Below are 25,121 nucleotides of genomic sequence, written 5' to 3'. Positions count from 1 at the left end.
AGGAGCCATATAGTTCCCCTCCCCACTTCCAAGATGACAAGGGCCCTTGGGACTTCTAGCCAGGAAGCTGGAAGCACCAGATCCCACACACTGCCCTATTGTACACCTGCCACCAGAGGGAACGCAGCCAAAGGTGAGGCCGCTGTTGCATCAGAGTGCTAACTAAGCCCTGGAATCAGATACTTGGGTGGCAGCGGTGGGTGGAAGAGGTCTGGTCCCTCCTCTGAGCGTCCTGATATCATTGGCCTTTCCAGCCAGGGAAGGAGGGGAGTCACAAGAAATGTCCCTGGGAGGTCAGATAAGCTGAAGGAAGAAGCTGGGTAGCTGGAAGGGCAAGGAACAGGTGGCGCTTCCCTCACCTACAGGAGAGGAGCCAGAGAGAGGACTGGGCCTGCTGGAAGTGACATCTTCAGGCTGAGAGGCACTCAGAGGGTCCCAGCACAGAGCAGCACTCACCATGCTGTTCTGCTTCACCCCGCTTCTCCTGATGGGGCTGTCTGCATGCACTGTGGCAGGTGACAAGAAACTGGCACTTGGCAGTGCTGAAGCAGGGTCTTGGGTAACCCTGACCCTGGAGGTAATTTGGGGGAAAGACAGGGATGCTGCATGGTTGAGGGGGTGGAGGGTCCCCTCTGCAGCTGCCAGGAGAGTGGGCTGTCCACTGCGAGGCAGGTTGCCTGACTCCCTGTGTAGGCAACCTCAAGGCTATGGCCCCTGGCCCAACTGGGCTCCAAAGGGACACATGCCTATGGGGAGTGACACAGAGAGAAAGAGAGAGAGAGAAAAGGACAGAGAGAGAAAGATTTAATATAAATGTCCTAAATGCTTCATAAATATTAATAACCCATTTAATTCCCATATCAACTCTACAGGGAAACTATCATATCAGTTCACAGATACGGAGACTTAGGCACAGGAAGGTCAAGCAGTTTGTTCAAGCCTATGTACCTTTGAAAGCGCAACTGCATACCTTGCCCAAGGTCTGATTCTGTACATCTGGGCATCAAAGGACATTTTCCAGAATTTCGAAGGAGCAACTTGGGGCAGGCTCACTGTTTTGTCTCACGTGTAGAAATTCTCATTTCCTGACAAGTACTGCTTTGTCACTCTTCTACTAGACTGACTTGAGTACTGTCAATGGGGAGAAATCTAGAGTTTAGAGACCTAGCACCTGCATCCTACCCCCATCTGGTATGGGAGACAGAGACCCTGACCTTGGGGAGCTTCTAATCAGCTAGGGGAGAGAGACCAACAGACCAGAGACAGCAGGACCAGGGCTCAGGGAAGGCTTCCAGTGGGTGGACCGTGGGACAAGGCCAAGCTGGCTCCTCCCAGTCCCAGGATGGTGAGGACACTGGGGCCACAGGAACAGCCAGCGAAGGAACCGCCATTCATGGTGGGTTGGCTCCCTGGTTTGTCTGAACGTGGAAGTGTGCAGTTGAAAAGATAACAGAATGGGGAGGCCTGGGTTCAAGTCTCAGCTTCTCCACTGAATGTGTGTGACCTTGGGAAGGTCACTGCTGCTCTCCAGACATCAGCTCCTTCACTTGTAAAATTGGGGGAGGGGGAATTATGGAGTCTGTGCCAAACATCAGGAGGCCTGACCCCGGCACGGGGCAGAAGAGTGTGACGGGAGCTCTCTATGCAGCCACAGGGGAAACATCAGCTTCAACTAGTGGGCTTTCTACCTGCAAGCACCTCACCCTGCAGCTGGTCTACTGCTCATTCTCCTCTACCCTCGTTCAGCTTGTCTCATCCTGCTTCCCGAGGCACCGGGCTTAGAACACAGGACCATTAACATGAGTGAGGTCACAAAAGGAATGGAGGCACTGTCGGGGACCATACGATCACCTCCCTAGCTCTCTGCGTGCCCCTGCCCGCAGTTATCCTTAGAGAGAGTGATTTTGGTTAAATGGATGAGGAGGGGGATTGGAGAGGGACAGGACCTTCCCCAGTGAAAGGGAAGGATGTCTCTAAGATCCCCTCCCCCAAAACCCAATAGGTAAGAGAAAGATGAGTCTTATTTAATTTATAAATAGACATTCTCCCCAGCTCCCATGCATTTGACAGCTGCCTTTTACCAAGGCAAAGTGGTTTTCATGAGGTTTTTAGAAATGGGTCCAAATCTCCAAAGAGACTTTTCCGGTTTCTGGCCAGGCTAGGCGACTCCAGCCCGAGACAGCTGCCCCAGCCACTGATGTCCTGGGGTGGAGACAGATTGGAAGTGACTGAATTAGTCCAAGTCTAAGAAAAAAATCCACTCCTACTCCTGAAGGTTGGGACAAAATGAGCTATGAGAGGCTCAGGGGCTTCCTCTGCACCCTAGCTAGGTCCCTGCTGGTTCCTGAGGGCCCAACACTTCCCCGGGGGCACTGGGGAAGGAAGGGGAAGCCCTGATCCCACCCAGGTCCCAGGCTCTTGGCCAGTGGCTTCATCACTTTGTTTGCCTGTATTCAGCCTTCCTGACATAGGAGGCCCCATACTCTGCCCTCTCCCCAGACTGTCAGGGAAAGGGGAGTGTTCTGCATCGCACACGTGCTGGGCTTCGGAGCCTACCAGGTGCTGTTTCAGACACTGGGCACGCAGAGGTGGGAAGGTCTAATGAATGTCACCCACTGTGACGCTCCCCCTCTTAGGAAGAGCTAGAGAGGGAGAGAATTTTGGCCAAGGCTAACAGAGGAATGAAAACGTTAATCCACAGCCCTTGGTCCAGAACTGTCACCACATTAACTCAAGAATAAAAAGGTCTTTGCCCAGAGTAGTGACCTCCACCCCAAGCCACATGTCATGGTACTGATAGGCCCAGGCTTTAGGGCAGGGTAAATCTGGGACAATGGTAGAATGCCTGGGGAAGAGAGGAGACCAGAGTGGGGTTGGAAGAGGAAGCAGTTGCACCTTGCCTACTGGGTGCCCATCTTGAGGTCATCAGCTGTCCCCTCTTTGTCTATGTGGGAGACATTTCCCAAGATGGAGCAGAACCCGGGCTCTGCAGCCAGACTTCCTGAGTTTAAATCCTGGCTCTACCAATTCCTATGTGATCTTGGGCAAATCACTTAACCTCTATAACCCTCAGTTTCCCCATCTAGAGAATGGGAATAAATCACAGTCCCTGCTTCATAGGGAGGTTGTGAAGAGTAAATGAAATTATGACTATTGTCTTGGAGCCTCTGAGGCAGATGATTTGGCTTCAAGTTCTTACGCCATCTCTCATTTCCAAGCTGGTGATCTTGGACAAACTATTTCATCTCTCTGTGCCTTGGCGCTTTCATCTATAAAATGGGTCACCAGCCTGACCAGGCAGTGGCACAGTGGATCGAGTGTCGGACTGGGATGCGGAGGACCCAGGTTCGAGACCCCGAGGTCGCCAGCTTGAGCGCGGGCTCATCTGGTTTGAGCAAAGCTCACCAGCTTGGACCCAAGGTCGCTGGCTTGAACAAGGGGCCACTCAGTCTGCTGAAGGCCCCCGGTCAAGGCACATATGAGAAAGCAATCAATGAATAACTAAGGTCTTGCAACGAAAAACTAATGATTGATGCTTCTCATCTCTCTCTGTTCCTGTCTGTCTGTCCCTATCTATCTCTCTCTCTGTCTCTGTAAAAAAAAAAAAAAAAGGGTCATCATTTTATACTTAATAGTACTTACTTCACAGGATTTTGGTGAGGATTAAATGGAATTACTGTGTTAAAGTGCTTAGAACAGAACCCAGAACATAGTGGGTGAAATGTTGGCCATTAATTATTGGTACGGCACGGTGCTGTGTAAAATATGCAACCAGTGCCAGCACAGAGCAAGTGTTATTGACACCGTCGCTGCTCCGCTGCCCTCCCTGTCTCCTCACCTCCAACTCTAACAGACTCTCTGCTTTTTCAGGACACTGTTGTCCCCAGCATTCAGCTCCAGTTTCAGGAGGCGAAGAGGGGCCAAACGAGGCAGTTCTTTGGTCTGATGGGGAAGAAGGTGGGAGGTGAGTGACAAAGGTAGGCGGGTGCCCATTGGAGGAGTGATTCTGAGTGGGTTGTTACCCCAAGCAGGATTCCTAGCTTAAAACCCAGGACTGAGTTCCTTACTCCAGGCCAGTAGGGGTCGCTCATGCGATGAGGTGGGTACAGTGTCCATATAATTATCATCCAAACCTGGGCACTTTGGAGAGTGTTCATTAGGCCAGTAAACCCTGGCGCACAGCCTGACTTGTGGCGGCTCAGTGAGTCGAGTGTTGACCTAGAATGCTGAGGTTGCCCGTTTGAAGACCTGGGCTTGCCCGGTCAAGGCACACAAGAGAAGCAACTATGAGTTGATGCTTCCCGCTCCTATCCCCACCTTCCTCTTTCTCCTCTCTCTGTAAAATCGATAAATAAAATCTTTAAAAAAAAAAAAACAACAAAACCCTGCCTGACCTGTGGTGGCGCAGTGGATAAAGCGTCGACCTGGAGCACTGAGGTTGCAGGTTTGAAACCCTGAGCTTGCCTGGTCAAGGCACATATGGGAGTTGATGCTTCCTGTTCTTCCCTCCCCCTCTCTAAAATGAATAAATAAAATCTTTTTTTAAAAAAAGACCTGGCACACAGGGTATAGGGGCATTGAGCCCCAAAGAGCCATGAACCCTCCTCCCTCACCCAGCCCCCACAGAAGTGGTACAGCCCTCATTCCCTTCTTCTCTGTCCCCCAGGAATACCCCCTATCCAGCCAGAGAGGAAAATGGGTAAGTGTTGTCCAGACGGTTCACTCAGCATGCTCCCTGGGAGGGTCGAATTGTCCTGACCTCTAACAAGTGAGAAAGGTGGGGGGAGGAGCTCTGGCCACACAGGCCAGGCCAGCATTGCCAAGGGTGGGGCCGGCGAGGTTTGGCCACATGCTCGGCTTCCTGGCCGCTTCCTCAGAGGGGTGGTCTGTGCATGCCTAGAGAGCAGGTGTAGGGATAGGAAAAAACGAGATGGTTTCAGTTCTTCCAAAGGTTCAAAACTACCTTGGGTAATTTTTACCTAAAGCCTGGGAAAATTTATTAACTAATTAATTCATTTCCTATCTTGCGCCTTCGAGGGTCTTAAAAGTGCAAATCTGGCCCTGGCCGGTTGGCTCAGTGGTAGAGCATCGGCCTGGCGTGCAGAGGTCCCGGGTTCAATTCCCGGCCAGGGCACACAGGAGAAGCGCCCGTCTGCTTCTCCACCCCTCCCCCTCTCCTTCCTCTCTGTCTGTCTCTTCCCCTCCTGCAGCCAAGGCTCCATTGGAGCAAAGATGGCCCGGGCGCTGGGGATGGCTCTTTGGCCTCTGCCCCAGGCACTAGAGTGGCTCTGGTCGCAACAGAGCCACGCCCCAGAGGGGCAGAGCGGTCGCCCCTGGTGGGCGTGCCGGGTGGATCCTGGTCGGGCGCATGCGGGAGTCTGTCTGACTGTCTCTCCCCATTACAAGCTTCAGAAAAATACAAAAAAACAAACAAACAAAAAAAAAAGTGCAAATCTGAGCAGCCAGTGCCCTGCCAAAAACCCCTTGGTGAAAAGGGAAAAACAAAACCAAAAGAAAACCAACCAACCTTGACCCACCCTCCCCCGACCACCCCTCACCCCTAGAGCTCTCAGGATCGAGGGCAATGCCCTAAGGACTCAGCACATCCCCCGGGGCTACCTTCGTTGACTTGACTCCCAGCCCATCTCTCCTTCCCTGACCACCTTCCCTGACGAGATGGAGCTTGTCTCCAGGGCCTGGGCACGATGCTGTCCTTGGCACACCACACTGTCCTGCTGGGTGACACAGCTGGGGTCCCTAGAGTGGGAACCCTCCCACAGTCAGGTAGCGGATCTGCCATCTCCTCTGTATCCACAACACCCAGCAGTTTCCATAAAAGGTACCCGCTAGGTGTTTGTGGAAGAAAGGGCAGAAGAGAGGGAGAATGGAGAAGAAAGAAGGAATCAATGAATGAATCAGTGAGAATATGAACCAACCCATGGTTTTTCCTCAACTCCTAGAGTGATTGAAAAATGACTCCATTTATGAGTTCCCGCCCCTGCCCTTGTGTCCCAAGACAGCCTTCCTCTGCTGCACTTTCCCCTCTTTCTTCTCTCTCCTCTCTCCATTACCAGGGCATCGGCGAGGACAGATGGCCCAGGACCTCCTGGGCAGGACAGGACCATCTACTGAAGGTAGGTGAGAGTCTCTAGTGGATTGCCAGGGCATCCTGAGGAAGTTAACCAGACCCTTTTCTGTCAGTCTCCATGGTGGGGCCCACACAGCTGGACAGACAGAATAGACTCCCCACAAGCCATTAGGCAGAGACCCCCACAGAAGAGAGCAGTTGAGGTACAGGGAGGTGATCCCTTTGATGATCCAGGCCTGAAACAGACGTAGCCTTGAAGCCGCACTCTCTCCACCCTCCACACACCCAGGTTCACTCTGTCCCCCTCTGGCAGGGCCAGCTAAGGCCACAGAGAATGATGTGGTTTCCCAGATCCTGTAGCGTCCCTCTTGTTCCCTCACTAATTGTTTATCATTAGAAAGTTTTGCCGTTAGTCTTTTCTTAGAGGTGTTTTTTTTTTTTTTTTAGATTTTATTTATTCATTTTTTTAGAGAGAGGAGACAGAAAGAGAAGGGGGGAGGAGCAGAAAGCATCAACTCCCACATGTGCTTTGACCAGGCAAGCCCAGGGATTCGAACTCGTGACCTCAGCATTCCAGGTCGACGTTTTTACCCACTGCGCCACCAATGGTCAGGCCTAGTCTTTTTTAAAAAATATTTTATTTATTGATTTTTTTTTTTTAAGAGAGGAGAGAGAAAGAGGAGGGGGAGCAGGAAGCATCGACTTGACTAGTAGTGGTTGCTTCTCGCATGTGCCTTGACCAGGCAAGCCCACGGTTTCAAACCTGCGACCTCAGCATTCCAGGTCAACGCTTTATCCACTGCCATAGGTCAGGCATGCCTTTAGTCGTTTTTTGTTTGTTTGTTTGTTTTTTTGTATTTTTCTGAAGCTGGAAACGGGGAGGCAGTCAGGCAGACTCCCACATGCTCCTGACCGGGATCTACCCAGCATGCCCACCAGGGGGTGATGCTTTGCCCATCTGGGGCGTAACTGTTGCAACCAGAGCCACTCTAGCGCCTGAGGCAGAGACCATGGAGTCATCCCCAGCGCCCGGGCCATCTTTGCTTCAATGGAACCTTGGCTGTGGGAGGGGAAGAGAGAGACAGAGAGTAAGGAGAGGGGGAAGGGTGGAGAAGCAGATGGGCGCTTCTCCTTTGTGCCCTGGCCGGGAATCCAACCCGGGACTTCCACATGCCAGGCTGACGCTCTACCACTGAGCCAACCGGCCAGGGCCCATGCCTTTAGTCTTAAGATATTTTCTGTCTTTAACAATTGTAGCCTGACCAGGCAGTGGCGCAGTGGATAGAGCGTCAGACTGGGATGCAGAGGACCTGGGTTCGAGACCCCGAGGTCGCCAGCTTGAGCACGGGCTCGTCTGGTTTGAGCAAAAGCTCACCAGCTTGGACCCAGGGTCGCTGGCTCGAGCAAGGGGTTACTCAGTCTGCTGAAGGCCCGTGGTCAAGACACATATGAGAAAGCACTCAATGAACAACTAAGGTGTCGCAACAAAAATGTAAGGAAAACAAAAAAAACAATTGTACAGAAGTGTAAATCACCCTGGGAAGGGTAACACTCTAAGCAGTTATCAACTAACACCACACCCCAATAGGTCCAAGGCTATGTAGGTCTCAGTAAATGAAAAGGCATGAAAGGAGACAAGTGACTCAGTCTCAGGGAAAGATCAAGAGCTCAACTAGCCATCACAAGCTGAGGGGCGGGGGTGCCCCAGCGGGTCAGAGATCCTGACTCCAGCAAGCCTTCGGTAGTGCCTGGCCTCTGCCCCAGGAGCGGCAGACTTCTGGTCCCCTCTCTCACTTTCCTAACAGAGCACCTACTCCTTCCAACACAGGCTTTTCGGAATAAAGATGGGGAAGTCCTCTATTTCTCCTTGAGATGTTTTGTTTTTCCTAAGTGGTTAAGCCATTCCATTCGAAGTGCCATGGAAATCACCCCAATACTGAAATGGAAATGAATGTCCCTCATGCCCAGTGTGGGCAGGAACATTAAGTCACTTTTCAGGAACGGAAAGCAACTTGCCCAAAGACACACAGTGAGCTGATGACAGAGCCAGGACTAAAAGCTGTGTCTCCTTTTCCTTGTCCAAGGCACTTTTCACGTCCCCAGGAAGGCCTTTGGGATTTTAATACTGGATTAGCACTTCTCTTCCTTTAGATAGGATAACTGAGGGTTGGCTTTGCGCATGCTCTGGTGGTGAGTACGACTGAGCAGAGGAAAATAGGGCAGATGAGCCTGTAATTTGATCACCCTAGATACCTACATCTGGAAAAACATGAGTTAGGGAAATGGGGGGTCTGGAGTGGAGTAACTAGGGAAGTCCTCTAAGGGTGGAGGAGCAAGACTCCCCTAACCACTGTCCATGTACACAACCCTTCCCAGGCGGAGAGGATGAGGACCACGGGTCAGAGTGAGAGCCCCCACCACGTGCTTCCCAGAGGATGAAACCCCTTCTCCATACCCAGGTGTTACAGCTGACCAGTCAGCCGGACCCAGTCTCCCCCATTGTGTGTGTCCTGTGATCAACACTGCCATGTCCCCGCAGGCTCGCAATGAACTCAGCGGGGTTCCTTCCAGGACGTGCGGTCTCAAGCAGCGGTCGGTGGTGCATAAATGTGCAGTGTCACAACCCCAATCTGAGCAACTGTGTCCCCCCTCAGCACTCGGAGCTCTTATTTCACGGCATGGCTGATTGACTCTCACCCCTTATTAATCTCCTGTGCCCAGAACATAGTAGGGGCTCAATAAATGAATGAACACATGGCTTCTTCTCCAGTACTGGGCAGAGGGCAGGAACAGCCGGACTCTGCACCCTGCCTAGCAGCTTGTCACATCAGCAGGCCAGAAGGCCCTTTCCAGAATTGTAAAGGGCAATACTAAACAGCCCTGCCCCCTACCCTTGGGTGGGCAAACAGGTCTGCAACACAGGTAAGGACAGCCCCTGCCTGAATTCAGACATCCCTCCCTGCCCACTGTCATGATCTCAAGGACCCAAATCCACGTGTCTTCTGAACTGAAGAATTGGGTCCCAAGCCCTTCATCAATTTTCTTGTATAAGTAACTGCTTTGCTGTCAGGACACAGGCAATCAGTCGTCCCTGAGGACTCAAAAGGGCTCTAGAGGAATGAAACACTTCCCACCCTCAGGGAGAACCCAGCCTGATGGGAAGACCATTGTCCCTGCCCCCGTGGTTGGTAGGCAGGTGAGACACAGAGGACCTCAGGATGCTTAGAAAGGGGCACATCAACCAGAATAAAACCCAAGAGGGCAAACTTAGGTACTGACCATCAAGTTGTCGGGAGCTTTGGGGGTTTAGCAGTAAAGGAGGTTCATTAATTCACTAGGCTATATAACACTGACCTCTCTGTGTCTCTCTCTAAAAAGAAGGAATTGTGTTAAAAGTGTTTTGGGGGACCTGAATCTTGGGGGGAGAGGGTGTGGCACTAAGCTGTTTAAAAGGACGGCAAGATGGGAAAGAAGGAGGCATTGGTGGAGAGGGCAGGCCTTTCACCCGGTACCAAGGATTTTAGACAAGCCCAGGCCATTTAAGGAGCTAAATGGTGCCAGCACAACCAGCAGGATCCTTCTCTTCAATCCGTAAGGAAACAATCTGTCTTAAGACTGTTCATTGTGCCTGACCTGTGGTGGCGCAGTGGATAAAGCGTCGACCTGAAAATGCTGAGGTCGCCAGTTCGAAAGCCTGGGCTTGCCTAGTCAAGGCACATATGGGAGTTGATGCTTCCAGCTCCTCCCCCCCTTCTCTCTCTCTCTGTCTCTCCTCTCTCTCTCCCTCTCCTCTCTAAAATGAATAAATAAAAAAATTTTAAAAAAAACTGTTCATCGTAAGCTCTGAATAAATCTCAGGCTTCTTTTCTCTAGAGATGCTCACACTTTACCCATGTCCAGTGAGAAATACAGGAGTGGGAACAGCACAAGCCTGCTCCCAACACAACGGCAGAGTTTCCTGGTCACCGAGCTTCTCATTCTGTCTACTGCTGACCTGCCGACCAGCAGGCATCCCCGCCGTTCTCTCCCCTCACCCTGCCCCACGCTCTGGTCAGTCCCAAGAGGTGGCTCACTAACAACCCAACCTGGAGGACTGGCAAAGAGGGTTAAAGATTTTATGCTTCTGTTTGAAGTTTAGGGTGTTTAGGAAATATTTAGCGAGCTTCCTCTATGTGCCAGCACTTCACTAGAAATTCAGACGGGACTGGGAGTATGAAATCTGAGACTACAATTTGCCCTTGAAGAACTGCGGTTGGGATGAACCCGCTTGGTGTAGAGGCCACGCCCTGCTCTCCAGTCATCTTTCTCACACCCACTGTGTTCGCTAAGCTTCTGCTTTCTGCACCTGCCATTCTCTCCCCAGTCCGGTGAATGCTTGCCCAGAGGTCAGCGTCTCCGTAAAGCTTCCTGCGTCCAGGAACGACACATTGGCTCCCTCCTCGGGAGGGAAGTTCCCAAAGCATTTTGCATTCTTCCATTATAGCACTTTACATGAAACACATCTTCCTTGTCTTTACCCCGGTGCCAACAATAGTGCCTGGTATCTAAAATCGTTCTGACAAAGGACTTGCACTTCCTGTCCTCAGGGAGTCTGACAGTAGTAGAGAAACATGAAGGAGCCGAACTTAATACAAGTAACCGAAATAAGGAACAGCAGCTACTGACTGTGGAACACAGGTCCCTTCATTCTCAAACATATCCGCTTAACTCTTGACCTGCTGCCTCAAAGCTCCTCCGGTCGTCGGCATCTCTACAAACACACTCCTAGAAACCTGGGAGTTACCGCCTCACTCCCCACATTTAACACATCCCCCGGTTGCTGGTTCTGCCAAAATCTACCTCGAGCTCATCTTCCTGCCACCTCCACTACCGCCATTAGTATGAGCCATCCTTAATCCTGACAGCAGCCTCCCAACAGACCTCCTTGCTTCCATCTTACTGCCAGACCCCCCTCAGACTGTTCCCCACACAGAACGTGAGCTTAACCCAGTGAGCGATGGGAAGTCATGTCAATTCTTGAGCAGGAAAGTGATGAGCCACGTTTCCATAGGAGGATAGTCGCTTTTCCTGCTCCACTCGCGTAAGGAGGTAGCCAAGAATTCTAAGGCTGGGCAGAGAGCTCAGAAGCAATGTGACTGACAAGCTGAGATATGCTGAATGACCAAATGGGTTGAAGTGGCTGACGGCCACTTTATGGAATCTGAGTAGTGTCCCCTGCAGTTACACAAGGCGATGTCCCTTTTCTGGGCACATCTGGCTTCCAATCACAGGCAAGTGGTTAATGGAACCTACAAGACCAAACAGAATAGCAGCCTTTTAGTGTTAATTTGGCCACTTAGTCCTCTTCTTTCATTTACCCATTGCTGTTATCCAACCACCCTAAAACAATGGCTTACAATAGTTTCTCACACGTGTGTAGGCTGGCAGGAGCCAGATGGATGTTTCTTTGGCTTCATGTAACATCAGCAGGAGCACTCTGAAGGCTGTACTCGGCCGGGGGGGTGGCATTTGGATTGTCGGTGCTACTGCCAGCAGCGTATTGGCTCTCCTACACATGGTGTCTCTTAGCTGGTCCCTCACAAAAAAATACTCAGTCCAGCTCAAGATTCTGGTTTGAAAACATGTCAGCTGATTTCCATGAGCAAAAGTGGAAGCTGCCAGAATATTGCTTCTGCCACATTCAATTAGTCAAAAGTCCTGTTCACACTCGAGAAGGAAATATTGATCTCTCATTGCAAGGAGCAGTACACCCATCAGAGAAGGGACAGACTGCTGGTGGCCATCTCTGGAGATGGCGTACCACACCTTTTTTGTAAGATTAAGTGTAGGTTTTTAATAACTTTGCAATAAATACAAGGCAAGGTATTCCCAGAAACAAATACTCAGTTGAGACTGACTTCCTGGAACGAACAGGACTTGTCGAGAAGAAAGGTGTTTACATCTCACACAGAACATCTGAGAGGAACGAGGGAGCCAGTTGCGCAACCGCACGGGTTATTTTCTCCTCTCTTGGGCACAAATAAACCCCCAAACCCCGCCACAGTGGCAGCACGACCTGCACCTACAGGTATTGCACAAGACAGAGGGGACAAACTCATGTTTCAGCTCCAGGGACATTATTCATCACCGGGAAGTCCTTTGTTTCCTCCTCAGCAACACGCATTGGCATTTTGTTGAAGATGCCACAAAGGAAGTGGGCAATTATACTGCCCCCAACAGTAGGAGAGTCTGGAAGGGGCTGTCATACATGTTTGTAGCAAACAGTGCTGGGGTAAACCAGAGGAGATTCGATTCTGTAATTCCATGATCCCAATGCATAGCTAAAGGTAGTTTCTAAAATTCTAGAATTCCTCTAACACACATTTAGTTTTTACTTTCTTCTCATTAATAAGCAAAAAACATAACGACGACAAAAAAAACAACAACCCTGTACAGCATTTTGTGCACATGTGCAGTGAGGCCGTAAGGTAACTAATGTTGGAGCCAGGGACCCAGGCCTCGCCCTAGTTGCCATTTTCCCTCTTCAGGGAGGGTGCCTGAGCTGCCCACACCGAGAACGGGCCTTGTGGTGAGTGAAGGCGGCAGGAAGCAGGATTCCTGCTTTCTCAAACCAGCGTACCTTCTTCTTTTTTTTTTTTTTTTTTTACAGAGACAGAGAGTCAGAGAGAGGGATAGACAGGGACAGACAGACAGGAACGGAGAGAGATGAGAAGCATCAATCATTAGTTTTTCATTGCGCGTTGCAACACCTTAGTTGTTCATTGATTGTTTTCTCATATGTGCCTTGACCGCAGGCCTTCAGCAGACCGAGTAACCCCTTGCTTGAGCCAGCGACCTTGGGCTCAAGCTGGTGGGCTTTTTGCTCAAACCAGATGAGCCCGTGCTCAAGTTGGTGACCTCGGAGTCTTGAACCTGGGTCCTCTGCATCCCAGTCCATCGCTCTATCCACTGCGCCACCGCCTGGTCAGGCAAGTACCTTATTTCTTAATGCCAGCCCAGGAATGGACTTCAAGGGCTCGATTTTTCAAATATACACAAATGTGTGCAGATTTTCATTAAAAAGACCCAATACTTAAAGATTTTCAAAAGCAAGGATCACTGCTGACCTGTGCTGCTTGTCTTAGCACCTCTCCTAAACCAAGTTCCTTTGATGTCCTCAGGCTCATCAGAGGCAGGCAGGCATGTTTAGGACACCCCGGAGGTCACTAATACACACACATCCAAAGCCACTTCTCGTTTATCTCCTGTTCGAGAAGGAATGTGTACTGTAAGCAGACTGTGGTGTTTCTCCACGCTGGCTTTCCATTCGTCCTCTCAACCTTGATCTGAACTGGCTTCCATGAACTCCACTTCAGGACATCCCTAACCCCAGCTAGGCACCCTGCCCAGAACTACAGGGACAAACCAAAGCTGAGGACAAGTCAAAAGCATCATCTTGCTATATGAAGGGCACACCATATTGTTAAGTCACTTAACATGACTCATCGTTCCCTGGTGAGAAATGGGAGAACGGGCAGAGCCATCAGATGATTCACAGTGGCGCTGTCAAGTGTGGAACTCGGTACCAGAGAAGCAGGGCTCTGGTTCTGTTCCTGTCTCAGCAGCAAGACCTCTGAGCCTCAGGTTTTCTCATGTGAAGGGATGGAACACCCCTCACAGTGGGGTTGCGGCGAGGACCGGAGACACCGTGTTAAGTAAAGGAACAGTGCTGACTAAACACTTGATTCCTCAGTCAGAGGCAGGGCCAGAACAGGCGCAGCATTCACTTCCTGGTTTAAGGTCTGTGGCCCCCGACTGCTGCCAACAGAATCAACTAAATTCAGTTCTTCTGAAAGTTTTTACCAGTTTTACTATTTTTCTTGCAGTGGAAGCCACTAGAAGCATGGGAGCCTGTGGCTAAAGCCAGGAAATCTAACCAGAAGATGATTGATGATCCAAGGATCAAGAAAGCAGAGAAAGCAAATGATAGAGGAGGGTGTGGGTTCCCAAGTTAGACCGAAATATTTCTGGCTTTGTTGCTGTGTTGTCACCTTGGGTTCGTTTCCTTCTGCAAAACCAGGGTGAATGTCTACTGCACGGGGCTAACGTGAGGGTCAGAGGCAGCGTGCAGGTCCTGGCACGTGCCGTGCCAAGCCTACAGAAAGCAGCCAGCACGCGCTACAGCTCCCTTCCTCCCCCGGATGTCGAGCGCTTCCAGTCAGGGGGTTTCAGGAAGCGCTCAGACTTGGATCCGGGAAGAGCTGCAGACTTGCTCGTCTAACGGAGCCTGAGCAACTGAGCAGCTCTCTGTAGCTAACAGAAGGGACAGAAGGTATAAGACAGTCCTATTGAAAGTTTACTCCATTACACCTGACTTAAACCAGAGAAATCTTCCTTTTACAGCAGGTCCTCGAGTAATAGTCTCGTTCAATGTCATTTTATTTTACGCTGATGAGATGTTGCAGGAACTTAACTCTCGTTTATAGTTTATATCAACTAGCCTATGGTACAATTGGTTTGGTTAAACATCATGTCCTTGAAGTTGCAGAATCTATTAATGGTATTGTGAACTTACTGCATTTTTAGGTGAAGAAAGAAGGGTGGCAATCAGAAGTTGGGGACCTGACCTGGCCTGACCTGTGATGGCGCAGTGGATAAAGCACCAAACTGGAACACTCAGGTCACTAGTTCAAAACCTTAGGTTTGCCCAGCCAAGGCACATATGGGAGTTGATACTTCCTGCTCCCCACCCCTAAAATGAATAAAGCCTAAAAAAATAAAATAAAATAAAAACAGCCTGACCAGGTGGTGGTGCAGTGGATAACGCAGAGACCTGGGACACAGAGGACCCAGGTTTGAAACCCCAAAGTCACTGGCTTGAGCATGGGATCATAGATAGACATGACCCCATGGTCGCTGGCTTGAGCAAGGAGCCACTCACTCTACTGGAACCCGCCACCTATCCCCACCCTGGTCAAGGTACATATGAGAAAGCAATCAATAAACAACTAAGGAGCTGCAACAAAGAACTAATGCTTCTCTTGCCTGACCAAGCGGTGGCGCAGTGGATAGAGCGACGGACTGGGATGCCGAGGACCCAGGTTCGAGACCCTGAGGTTGCCAGCTTGAGTGCAGGCTCATCTGGTTTGAGCACAAGCTCACCAGCTTGGACCCAAAGCCCCTGGCTCCAGCAAGGGGTTACTCGGTCTGCTGAAGGCCCACGGTCAAGGCACATATGAGAAAGCAATGAATGAACAACCAAGGTGTCGCAACGAAAAACTAATGATTGATGCTTCTCATCACTCCGTTCCTGTCTGTCTGTCCCTATCTATTCCTGTCTCTGTAAAAAAAACAAAACAACTGTTTCTTATGTCTCTCCCTTCCTGTCTGTCCCTGTCACTCTCTCACACACAAAAAAGTTAGGGAGCCTGACCTGTGGTGGCACAGTGGATAAAGCATCGACCTGGAATGCTGAGGTCGCTGGTTCAAAACCCTGGGCTTACCCGGTCAAGGCACATATGGGAGCTGATGCTTCCTGCTCCTCCTCTCTTCTTTCTCTCTCTCTCTCTCCTCCTTCTCTCCTCTCTAAAATGAATAAAGTCTTAAAATAAATAAATAAATAAAAATTAAAAAAAAAAAAAGTTAGGGACCTGGACCAGTGGTAGTCAACCTGGTCCCTACCACCCACTAGTGGGCGTTCTAGCTTTCATGGTGGGTGGTAGCAGAGCAACCAAAGTATAAATAAAAAGATAGATTTAACTATAGTAAGTTGTTTTATAAAGATTTATTCTGCCAAACTTAGCGAAAATCCGACATAAAGTACTTCGTAATTATTATTATATGCTTTAACTTGCTGTAACTCTGCTTTATAAATTTTATAAAGTTACTTCCCTACTTTATAAATCACCATTACTGTGGAACTGGTGGGCGGTTAGAAAATTTTACTACTAACAGAGATACAAAAGTGGGCGGTAGGTATAAAAAGGTTGACTCCCCCTGACCTGGACTATGCACAAAACTTCAAGTGCCCTGACCTCTCAACATTCCATTCTCATGGTCTTATTTTTTCCCAAATGTGAGAGCATAATCCCTCTTTGATGCAAATGATCTAGAACAGGGAGATTTGGGCACACATCTTCCTACAATAAATGTTAAAGGTCTTTTTATATTACCTTAAGCTTCTCTCATGCCATCCCCCACCCCTCCTAAGTGACATACAGCAGTGGTCCCCAACCTTTTTGGGGCCACGGACTGGTTTAATGTCAGAAAATATTTTCACAGACCAGCCTTTAGGGTGGGATGGATAAATGTATCACGTGACTGAGACAAACATCAAAAGTGAGTCTTGGCCCTGGCAGGTTTGCTCAGTGGTAGAGCGTTGGCCTGGCATGCGGAAGTCCCGGGTTCGATTCCCAGCCAGGGCACACAGGAGAGGCGCCCATCTGCTTCTCCACCCCTCCCCCTCTCCTTCCTCTCTCTCTCTTCCCCTCCTGCAGCCGAGGCTCCATTGGAGCAAAGATGGCCCGGGCGCTGGGGATGGCTCCTTGGCCTCTGCCCCAGACGCTAGAGTGGCTCTGGTTGCAACAGAGGGATGCCCTGGATGGGTAGAGCATCGCCCCCTGGTGGGCGTGCCGGGTGGATCCCGGTGGGGCGCATGCGGGAGTCTGTCTGACTGTCTCCCTGTTTCCAACTTCAGAAAACTACCAAAAAAAAAAAAAAAAAAGTCTTAGGCAGATGTAACAGAGGGAATCTGGTCATTTTTAAAAAATAAAACATCATTCAGACTTAAAATATAAATAAAACGGAAATAATGTAAGTTACTTATTTTCTCTGCGGACCGGTACCGGTCCATGGCCTGGGGGTTGGGGACCACTGACATACAGGACTCTAAACATTGCAAAGGACACCTAGTTCACCGGCAGGGTTAGGCTCACCACTACTGGCTATGGTGAGCAAATCCACCCCGGGAAACACAATTTCTACTCTCCTTTTTTCCCTCATAGAATAAGTGCCCGACCTCCCTCTTCCTGCACTGGGTAAATGCTACAGGAAAATAGAGCTACGTCCAGAAAAACCATGCAACCTGCGTCAGTTATTAGAGGTGGTCCAGTTCACTGTTGCCTAATGAGCCTGGAGAAGGGATACCTGTTCCCACTGTCCTGTATCACTGTATCCCACCTATCCTAATTTCCTGCTGGTTCCTTTGCCCTTGAATTCAGAAGAAAATGAATGGAAGAATGAATACTACTAACTAGTGCTTGCTAGGCATGCCTATTAGTTGGGACCAAAGTGAAGCAGAGAGAATTTATTCCACCACCTAGACAAGTTCAGAGTAAGCACACCCTCTACAGATACCCTGCATCAGAGAAAAAAAAATTTCACAGCCCCAAACCACATCCCTCAACAGATAGCCGACTGCTAGGGAAAACAGACCCCGGTGTACTTCCCATTCATTAGCAGCTGGCCAGCTGTACCATTTTCATAACAAACGAGAGCCCCTGAGTGAAACAGACTTGAGCAGAGAACATGCTTTATTGAGTATAGAACAGCACATTCTACCACGTGTGGGGAAGGGTTAGCTTCTGTAAAAGGCCATTACCTCTTAAGAAAACCCCCAGTGAAGCTGCTTTTGAGTAAATTTTAACAGTGACACTGAAACTGGCAGGGAGCCGCCACGGAACATGCTTAAAATTAGCTCCCCCAACCCACAGTGAATACAAGTAGTGTACAGAGATGACAAGAGAAAGGCACAAATGACCAGAGTCAGGATTGTGGTGAGGGCTCCACATGAAGACAGCAGTGTTGCAGGAGACCGAGTTGGGAAGGATGACATGTCATACATCAAAAGCTGCCCCAAGATAGCAGGTTATAATGGGCCAGAGAGAAATTAGAGGAAGCATCTCTTCCTTCACTTAAACATCACCCAAAACAGGAGACCAGAGGATAGGGAGATGGTGGCAAATCCCAAAAAGAAAATGGAGGAGCTCTGGGAAGGGCATAAGCACTTTAGTCCTGGAGGGAGGGCGAGGCGCTGCTGAGAAGCCAGCCCATGGCGGGTGGCTGTTCTGCCTCTTTGAGTCAGGGCCTGAGATACTCTTCAATCGGTTTCTCCTACTCTGAGGACGTTCAGACAAAAACAGTGCAACTTCTGTGGCAGCACAGGTGTGCTGTATCGGACAGGTGCTGGTGGAAAGGATTGCAGTTGATGAACCAGTTAACGTGTAGCATGAAAGGGAGAGCAGGAAGTTATTTTGGCACCTGCAAACGTAAAAAGGGGCAGGGTGTCAAGAGGGAAGAAAAAGTTTACCGCTGAGCACTTTCCAGTGAGGCAAAAAGTATTCATTTCCTTCCACCAAGATATGGCCCACTGCCCACAGGTGAATGCAACACAAAATACAAAATCACCACCTCCACCTCACTTGGACACGTGATGTGCTGTTACCCTGGGTGGGGCTTCAACACTATTTGGCTCTGGTCAGCCTGATTTTAACCAAAACAGGTCTTCCCATAAAAATGGAGGAAAAAGATTTAAAGTGAGAGGAAATCCCAAAGGAATGGACCCCTCTCAGCACACACACTCCAAAGTGTTACCTCTCCCCTGCCCGTCCCAAAAACACATAGAAGGAATAATTGGAACGATCCAGGCAGTGGCAACTATATTTGGAGGCCTGGCGACCAGGTGAAGAAGCACTATTACAAAGTTTAGAAGACATAACACAACCTCATGGGGCTAGAGAACATGAGGAAAGAACCGGTGACTGGACAGGTACAGTACCAAACAGAATACCTTGGGTCAGTGCTACGAGGGACCTGCACTCAAGTCTAATATAGATCCCATCCGGGCAACCTCACTGAGGCCGAAACAACAGTTCCTCAGAACCAGCGGGTGCAGTGTACATGAAGGTCGGAGCCAGGACAGTCCTGAGGGGCATGGCCTTCCCAAAGGATACTGTACTTGCCAATCACAAGAGTAACAGAAATGACAGACAGATCCCTAGGGTACGGATTCCTACTGCTGGGGTTCGCTGGCTCAGAGTAACAGGTCACTTTATGTGCCCTTGGGAGGGGTCCATTTTAAACAGCTGGGGTCCATGGTTTTATTGGAGTTGGATCTCTTGGCCTCTTTGGCTATCCACTCATCAATCAGGTCCTAAAGGAGAACAATGGGAAAAGTTATTAAACACAGTCAAAGAAAATGGCTTTATATATGGATTCCACAATGTTTGTTAGCAAAGAAGGAGTCACCAAAGGTTTAAGACCTGGAATGCTGAGATCACCGATTTGAAACCCAGGCGCGTGCCGGTCATGGCACACAGAAGGAACTACTATGAGCTGATGCTTCCCGCTTCCTGCTCCTCCTCTCCCCTACAATCAATAAATAAAGTCTTTAAAAAATAACAATAAACACAGGTTTAAGTTGAGATGTTATTTCTTTTTCCTTTTTTTAATTGATTTTTTAGAGAGAAGAGGGGGAAAAAGAGAAACATCAACTTGTCGTTCCATTCATTTATGCATTCAGTGGCTGAGTCCTGCCTGTGCCCTGACCGGGATGGGGCTGCAACCTTCAACCATCATACTGAGATGATGCAGAGACGTCATTTCTTACAAGTCCTGGAGTTAACTCCCCTCTACAGATGGGCAATGTTCTCCAATCTAAGGAAATCATCCAATAATGGAGTTGCTATCCGGCATACAGCTGCTTCACTAAGCTGCTTAACTTGTGTCATCTGAATGAGACAGCAGCTTACCAAAAGCTTCCGGTAAGAGAAAGCGGGAGATAAGCCTGAGGGAGGACCACTGCCGCTGGAGAAACAGACCATGTAAGAGGTGCACACAGTCAAATTCTTTTAAGAAAGAAAAGTTGCCTTGAGGGTGTTAAGGCCTCACGTTGCTTTGCTAGGACTCAAGGGACAAGCAAGCAGCTGATAAAAACTTTACCTTCTCAGACTCAAACATAGAGAGAGACTGACAGCCGGCAGGGGGCAGGGGGCTGGAGGGCTGAGCAAAAAAGTACAAAGGAAAGAAAAAGAAAAAAGAAAAACGAAAAACTCATGGACATGGACAACAGCCTGGTGACTGTAGGGAGTGGGGGGAGGTGGAGGAGGGTAGACGGGAGATACATGGAGATGGACAAAGACTTGATTCGGGGCTGGTGAACACACAACACGGAGTACCAAGATGTGTTGTAGAATTGGGCACCAGAAACCTATATAATTCTGCTAACCAGTGTCACTCCCAATAAATTAAAAAAAAAAAAAAAAAAAAACCCAAAACTTTACCTGTCTCTTTAAAACTAGGTGTTTTCCTTTCCAATACTTGAGCATCTGAAGGGCTTGCAGAGTGCTGACAATGTCCACAGGATTCACAGCTGTTTCTTGGCTAATTTCTGAAACAGAAGAGCTACTAAGAACTTGGCTGAAGTGCAGACTCCCTTATCAAGCTCCCCTCTCCCAAGCCAACCCCACCCCCTCCCTTACAGGGTTACCCTAATGGATCCAAATGGTTGGAACCTTTGATACCCAACCCAACCTGCTCAGAAAGGGTTTAAAAAGCATTCATTTGACCAGTCCAAATAACTACAGAAGACAGATATTACAGTAAGAAACCACTCTGCCCCGATAGAAATCAAGGTCAGACATACCACTAAATTCTTCTACCTCTGTGTAAACATATAGGGATGTCTTAGAAGCTCTTGTATGTGCCAAAGACTCAAAAAAGTTTTTCTTCATTTTTGAACTTTTTTTTGTTAAGAACTGAAATGTTAGCAACATGAAAGCTGAGAAACCAAATCACATCACCAGTCCTTAGAGCAGGGGTCCCCAAACTTTTTACACAGGGGGCCAGTTCACTGTCCCTCAGACTGCTGGAGGGCCAGACTATAAAAAAAATATGAACAAATCCCTGTGCACATTGCACATATCTTATTTTAAAGTAAAAAAACAAACCGGGAACAAATACAATATTTAAAATAAAGAACGAGTAAATTTAAATCAACAAACTGACTAGTATTTCAATGGGAACTATGCTCCTCTCACTGACCACCAATGAAAGAGGTGCCCCTTCTGGAAGTGCGGTGGTGGCCGGATAAATGGCCTCAGGGGGCCGCATGCGGCCTGCAGGCTGTAGTTTGGGGACCCCTGCCTTAGAGCCAAGTGCTCTGGTACCCTCAGGAACCTCTAAGGGTCTCTGTGGTGGCCCATATTCAGTGGGCCTCGTGTTAGAGTCAGATAAAACACAGAATGGGGCATTAGCATTGCAGCTTACAAAGCATGAACTGGGCCAATGGAAAAGTCCAAATATTCAGTGATGTTAACATCTTGGGTAACGACTATTCTAGAATCAAAAACCAACCTTTGATAGAAATCTCTTTGCCTTGGAAATTATGCAGGTAACGAAGAAGCACTTCTTTCCAGTAACTGCGGTAGCTTATGAGCCCCAGATCTGAGAGTGGACGTTCTGGAGAGCCAACTTTTTCTTCCACTTTGGAGAGCAAATAACCTGCCAGGGAACAAAAACATAGACTTAAGAAATACTTTATATCTCATCCTACTATAAAAGAACCGTGTGCCAATATGGAAGAAGGTTGTAAAAGTACAGGTCTGCCACCTCTGTGAAGCGAAAGGGAAAGAATGGGTATTTGCATTTACTGTAATAGACACTAAAAATTTCTGGAAAGCATCAACAGAAGCTTTAACAGCAATGATCATCTGTAGGTGTGTACTGGAAACAGAGTAGGTAAGAACTGGGACAGGACTTCATTTCATCACAGAGCTCTTATTTTTCAAATTTTGACCTTTAAGAATAGATTATCGGGCCCTGGCCGGCTGGCTCAGCGGTAGAGCGTCAGCCTGGCGTGCGGGGGACCCGGGTTCGATTCCTGGCCAGGGCACATAGGAGAAGCGCCCATTTGCTTCTCCACCTCCCCCCTCCTTCCTCTCTGTCTCTCTCTTCCCCTCCTGCAGCCAAGGTTCCATTGGAGTGAAGATGGCCCGGGTGCTGGGGATGGCTCCTTGGCCTCTGCCCCAGGCGCTAGAGTGGCTCTGGTCGCGGCAGAGCGACGCCCCGGAGGGGCAGAGCATCGCCCCCTGGTGGGCGTGCCGGGTGGATCCCAGTCGGGCGCATGTGGGAGTCTGTCTCTCCCCGTTTCCAGCTTCAGAAAAATACAAAAAAAAAAAAAAAAGAATAGATTATCGGAGCTTCAGGGTTGGTGACCACATGGAATCGCAGGGAGAACAGTGCCCATGAAGAGGTCCTGGGCGCTCCACACCCTTTCCTCATACCTGCCCTGTGTGTGTCTTCCATTAAAAAAAAAAAAAAGTTTATTTTATTGATTTGAGAGAGAAGATGGGGAGAAGGAGAAAGAGAGACAAGAGAAAGGATCATGGATTTGTTTCTGTGTGCGCCCTGACTGGCTGATGGGGGATGGAACCGACAGCCTCTGCGCTTCAGGACAATGCGCCAACTAACTGGGCCATCTGGCCAGGACAACTCCTCCATCTTTTATGTTCATATACATCATTATCACATCCTTCAATAAACTGGCAAAGAACCTGAGGAATTGTTCCGAAGATCTAGAAGTCCTGATATTGCCTTCCCAATGGAATCCATAATCTAATTACCTTAAAACTACTTCAGTGAGAAACCTCCGGAGATAAAGAGCTAAGAGAAGTTTCTATTCAGCTGTGCAGGCATTTCCCTTCACTGCTCCAATCTAGTCGCAGTGAAGTACTGATACATGCTACAACACGGATGAACCTCCAACACCGCATGCTCTGTGCAAGAAGCCACAGACGGGAGCATGTGCTCAACGCCCCCACTTATATGAAAAGTCCAGAATGGCAAGATTCATGGAGTCAAAAAGTAGATTAGTTAATAACATGTAATCCCTATGTATGGTGTCACATGAGTACCAGACTTATTAGGGTGATCACTTCCTAAGTTATATAAACATCTAATAACTATACTGTATTTTTTAAAAACTAGATTAATAGATTCCTCAAACTCGGAGATGGGGACATGGGAAATTAATTACTGCTAATAAATATGAGATTTTTTTTTTGGAGGGGAAGATGAAAACTAAACCTGGACTGTGAGGGTGATTGTACAACTCTTTAAATTTAGTTTAAAAAAAAATTACTGAATTATACATTTAAAATGAATGTATAAATGGTATATAAATTATACCTCAATAATGTTGCTTTAAAAAAGAAAAAAAAAAGAATAGATTATCTCAGTTACCACCTATGAAGTAGTTGAGGGGACTCGGATCTCAAGAAGCCTCTAGTGCCCGACAAGACAGTGGCGCAGTGGATAGAGCATCAGACTGGGACACAGAGGACCCAGGTTCAAAACCCCAAGGTTGCCAGCTTGAACGTGGGCTCATCTGGTTTGAGCAAGGCTCACCAGCTTGAGTCCAAGGTCACTGGCTCGAGCAAGGGGTCATTCGGTCTGCTATAGTCCCCCCAGTCAAGACACATGAGAAAGCAATCAATGAACAACTAAGGTCCTGCAACAAACAATTGATGCTTCTCATCTCTCTCCCTTCCTGCCTGTCCCTATCTATCCCTCTCTGTCACCAAAAGAAAAAAAAAAAGAAGCCTCTAGATATAACAGCTAACCATTTTACCATTCAATACTACAGGGATAAGCCAGCAAAATTCGTATCATAGTCTGGGAAACTACTGGAAAACTAAGCTGCTTTCTTCACAAATACATAGCAAAGAAAAAAAAAAGAGATGGACTGAGAACTTTCAGATTAAAAATGTTTTACAAACCACACCTATCAGTTCCAATACAGTATAACAATTCTATCTGAATCTAAGTAAAAAGGATATTTTTTTTCTTAAAGAACAAAATTACAATATTAGGGCAAGTAGTGTAATTTATGAAAAGTTTTTGGTTTTGTTTTTCTTTAAGGTTTAAGAGAACTTATCTTTTAGAGATATTAAAATAATTGAAGGGGCCCTGGCCGGTTGGCTCAGTGGTAGAGCGTCGGCCTGGCGTGCAGGAGTCCCGGGTTTGATTCCCGGCCAGGACACACAGAAGAAGCGCTCATCTGCTTCTCCACCCCTCTGCCTCTCCTTCCTCTCTGTCTCTCTCTTCCCCTCCTGCAGCCAGGGCTCCACTGGAGCAAAGTTGGTCCGGACGCTGAGGATGGCTCTGTGGCCTCTGCCTTAGGTGCTAGAATGGCTCTGGTTGTGCCAGAGCAACGCCCCAGATGGGCAGAGCATCACCCCCTGGTGGGCATGCCTGGTGGAGCGCATGCAGGAGTCTGTTTGACTGCCTCCCTGTTTCCAACTTCAGAAAAATACAAAAAATAAAATAAAATAATTGAAGGTGGGAATAAAGGTAAAACAAGATTGGTCATAAAATGGTAATCACTAAGGGAGATTTATTATATTCTTCTTTTGTGTGTTTGAAAATTTCCACAAAATCAAGTTTATTAAAGATACACTATCTCCCCTCAGAATTCTAAAAATTCTTATTTTGACTAAAATATGTCAAATAACTGTGAACACTGAATAAAATACAATGATTCATGTTTTTTACTGTAATTATGGTCTAGAAAGTCACCGTGAACACTGAATAAGCAAATATTGAACCATTGCATTTAGAGAAACAGAGCTAGGTTCTTGCAAGCCTCTGGTCACATTTTCAGCAACCAATCAATACATAACCTCATTTCTGTGTTTCTGTTTAACAACTTGTGTAATATATATTATATATTGTTGACATAGTGGCACTGATCACAGCCAACAGCACAATGAGCTATCCTAAATGAAGCCTGACATTTTCTCTCAGTAAGGCACAACAAAGCCTTTCTAGATAATATAATATTTTAGCACTACACTTAGGAGCCATTTAAAATCAGCAACAAAAAAGCACAAAAATATGAAAAACATGGCACCAAGACTATGGAAAAAACACTTGTTTATACTACTCAGCTGAAACAAGGCACCTTGTTTGACCTTGGCTGGAATGTGTGGTGACTTATTTTTTGCTGCTGTGCGCATATCCACAAATGATAGCACAAGTGCCCACAGTATTGATTTGG

At 48.2% G+C, this 25,121-nt stretch overlaps 2 protein-coding genes across 12 annotated transcripts in view; one reads left to right on the top strand and one right to left on the bottom strand.

Moving 5' to 3' along the window:
• The first annotated feature begins 289 nt into the window (after positions 1 to 289).
• TAC4 (tachykinin precursor 4) lies at positions 290 to 9,806 on the top strand. 3 transcript variants are annotated; one of them, XM_066366416.1, is made up of 6 exons: positions 290 to 577; positions 3,871 to 3,964; positions 4,667 to 4,699; positions 6,075 to 6,134; positions 8,465 to 8,492; positions 8,628 to 9,806. In XM_066366416.1, the coding sequence occupies exons 1-6, from the start codon at positions 458 to 460 to the stop codon at positions 8,776 to 8,778; spliced, it is 486 nt and encodes a 161-aa protein (XP_066222513.1). In that variant the 5' UTR covers positions 290 to 457; the 3' UTR covers positions 8,779 to 9,806. The 3 variants fall into 3 exon arrangements, with proteins under 3 accessions (XP_066222513.1, XP_066222514.1, XP_066222515.1); XM_066366417.1 differs by having other exon boundaries at positions 291 to 577; positions 8,465 to 8,486; XM_066366418.1 differs by lacking the exon at positions 8,465 to 8,492 and having other exon boundaries at positions 295 to 577; positions 8,628 to 8,763.
• Positions 9,807 to 17,580: 7,774 nt separating this feature from the next.
• KAT7 (lysine acetyltransferase 7) overlaps positions 17,581 to 25,121 on the bottom strand; it is a 38,802-nt gene continuing 31,261 nt past the window's right edge. For 8 of the 9 annotated variants that reach the window (XM_066364506.1, XM_066364504.1, XM_066364501.1 and 5 more), the window contains 3 exons: positions 21,419 to 21,565; positions 20,347 to 20,453; positions 17,581 to 19,217 (listed from right to left, as the gene is read on the bottom strand). In XM_066364506.1, coding sequence (XP_066220603.1) covers positions 19,116 to 19,217; positions 20,347 to 20,453; positions 21,419 to 21,565 — 356 coding nt within the window. In that variant the 3' untranslated portion in view covers positions 17,581 to 19,115. The remainder of the gene's footprint in view (positions 19,218 to 20,346; positions 20,454 to 21,418; positions 21,566 to 25,121) is intronic. The other variant, XM_066364499.1, reaches the window with a different exon arrangement.

This window comes from Saccopteryx leptura, chromosome 2, assembly GCF_036850995.1.
Source record: "Saccopteryx leptura isolate mSacLep1 chromosome 2, mSacLep1_pri_phased_curated, whole genome shotgun sequence".
NCBI lineage: Eukaryota > Metazoa > Chordata > Mammalia > Chiroptera > Emballonuridae > Saccopteryx > Saccopteryx leptura.
The sequence above is the reverse complement of the archived record's forward strand: the minus strand, read 5'-3'. Positions and strand labels throughout refer to the sequence as shown.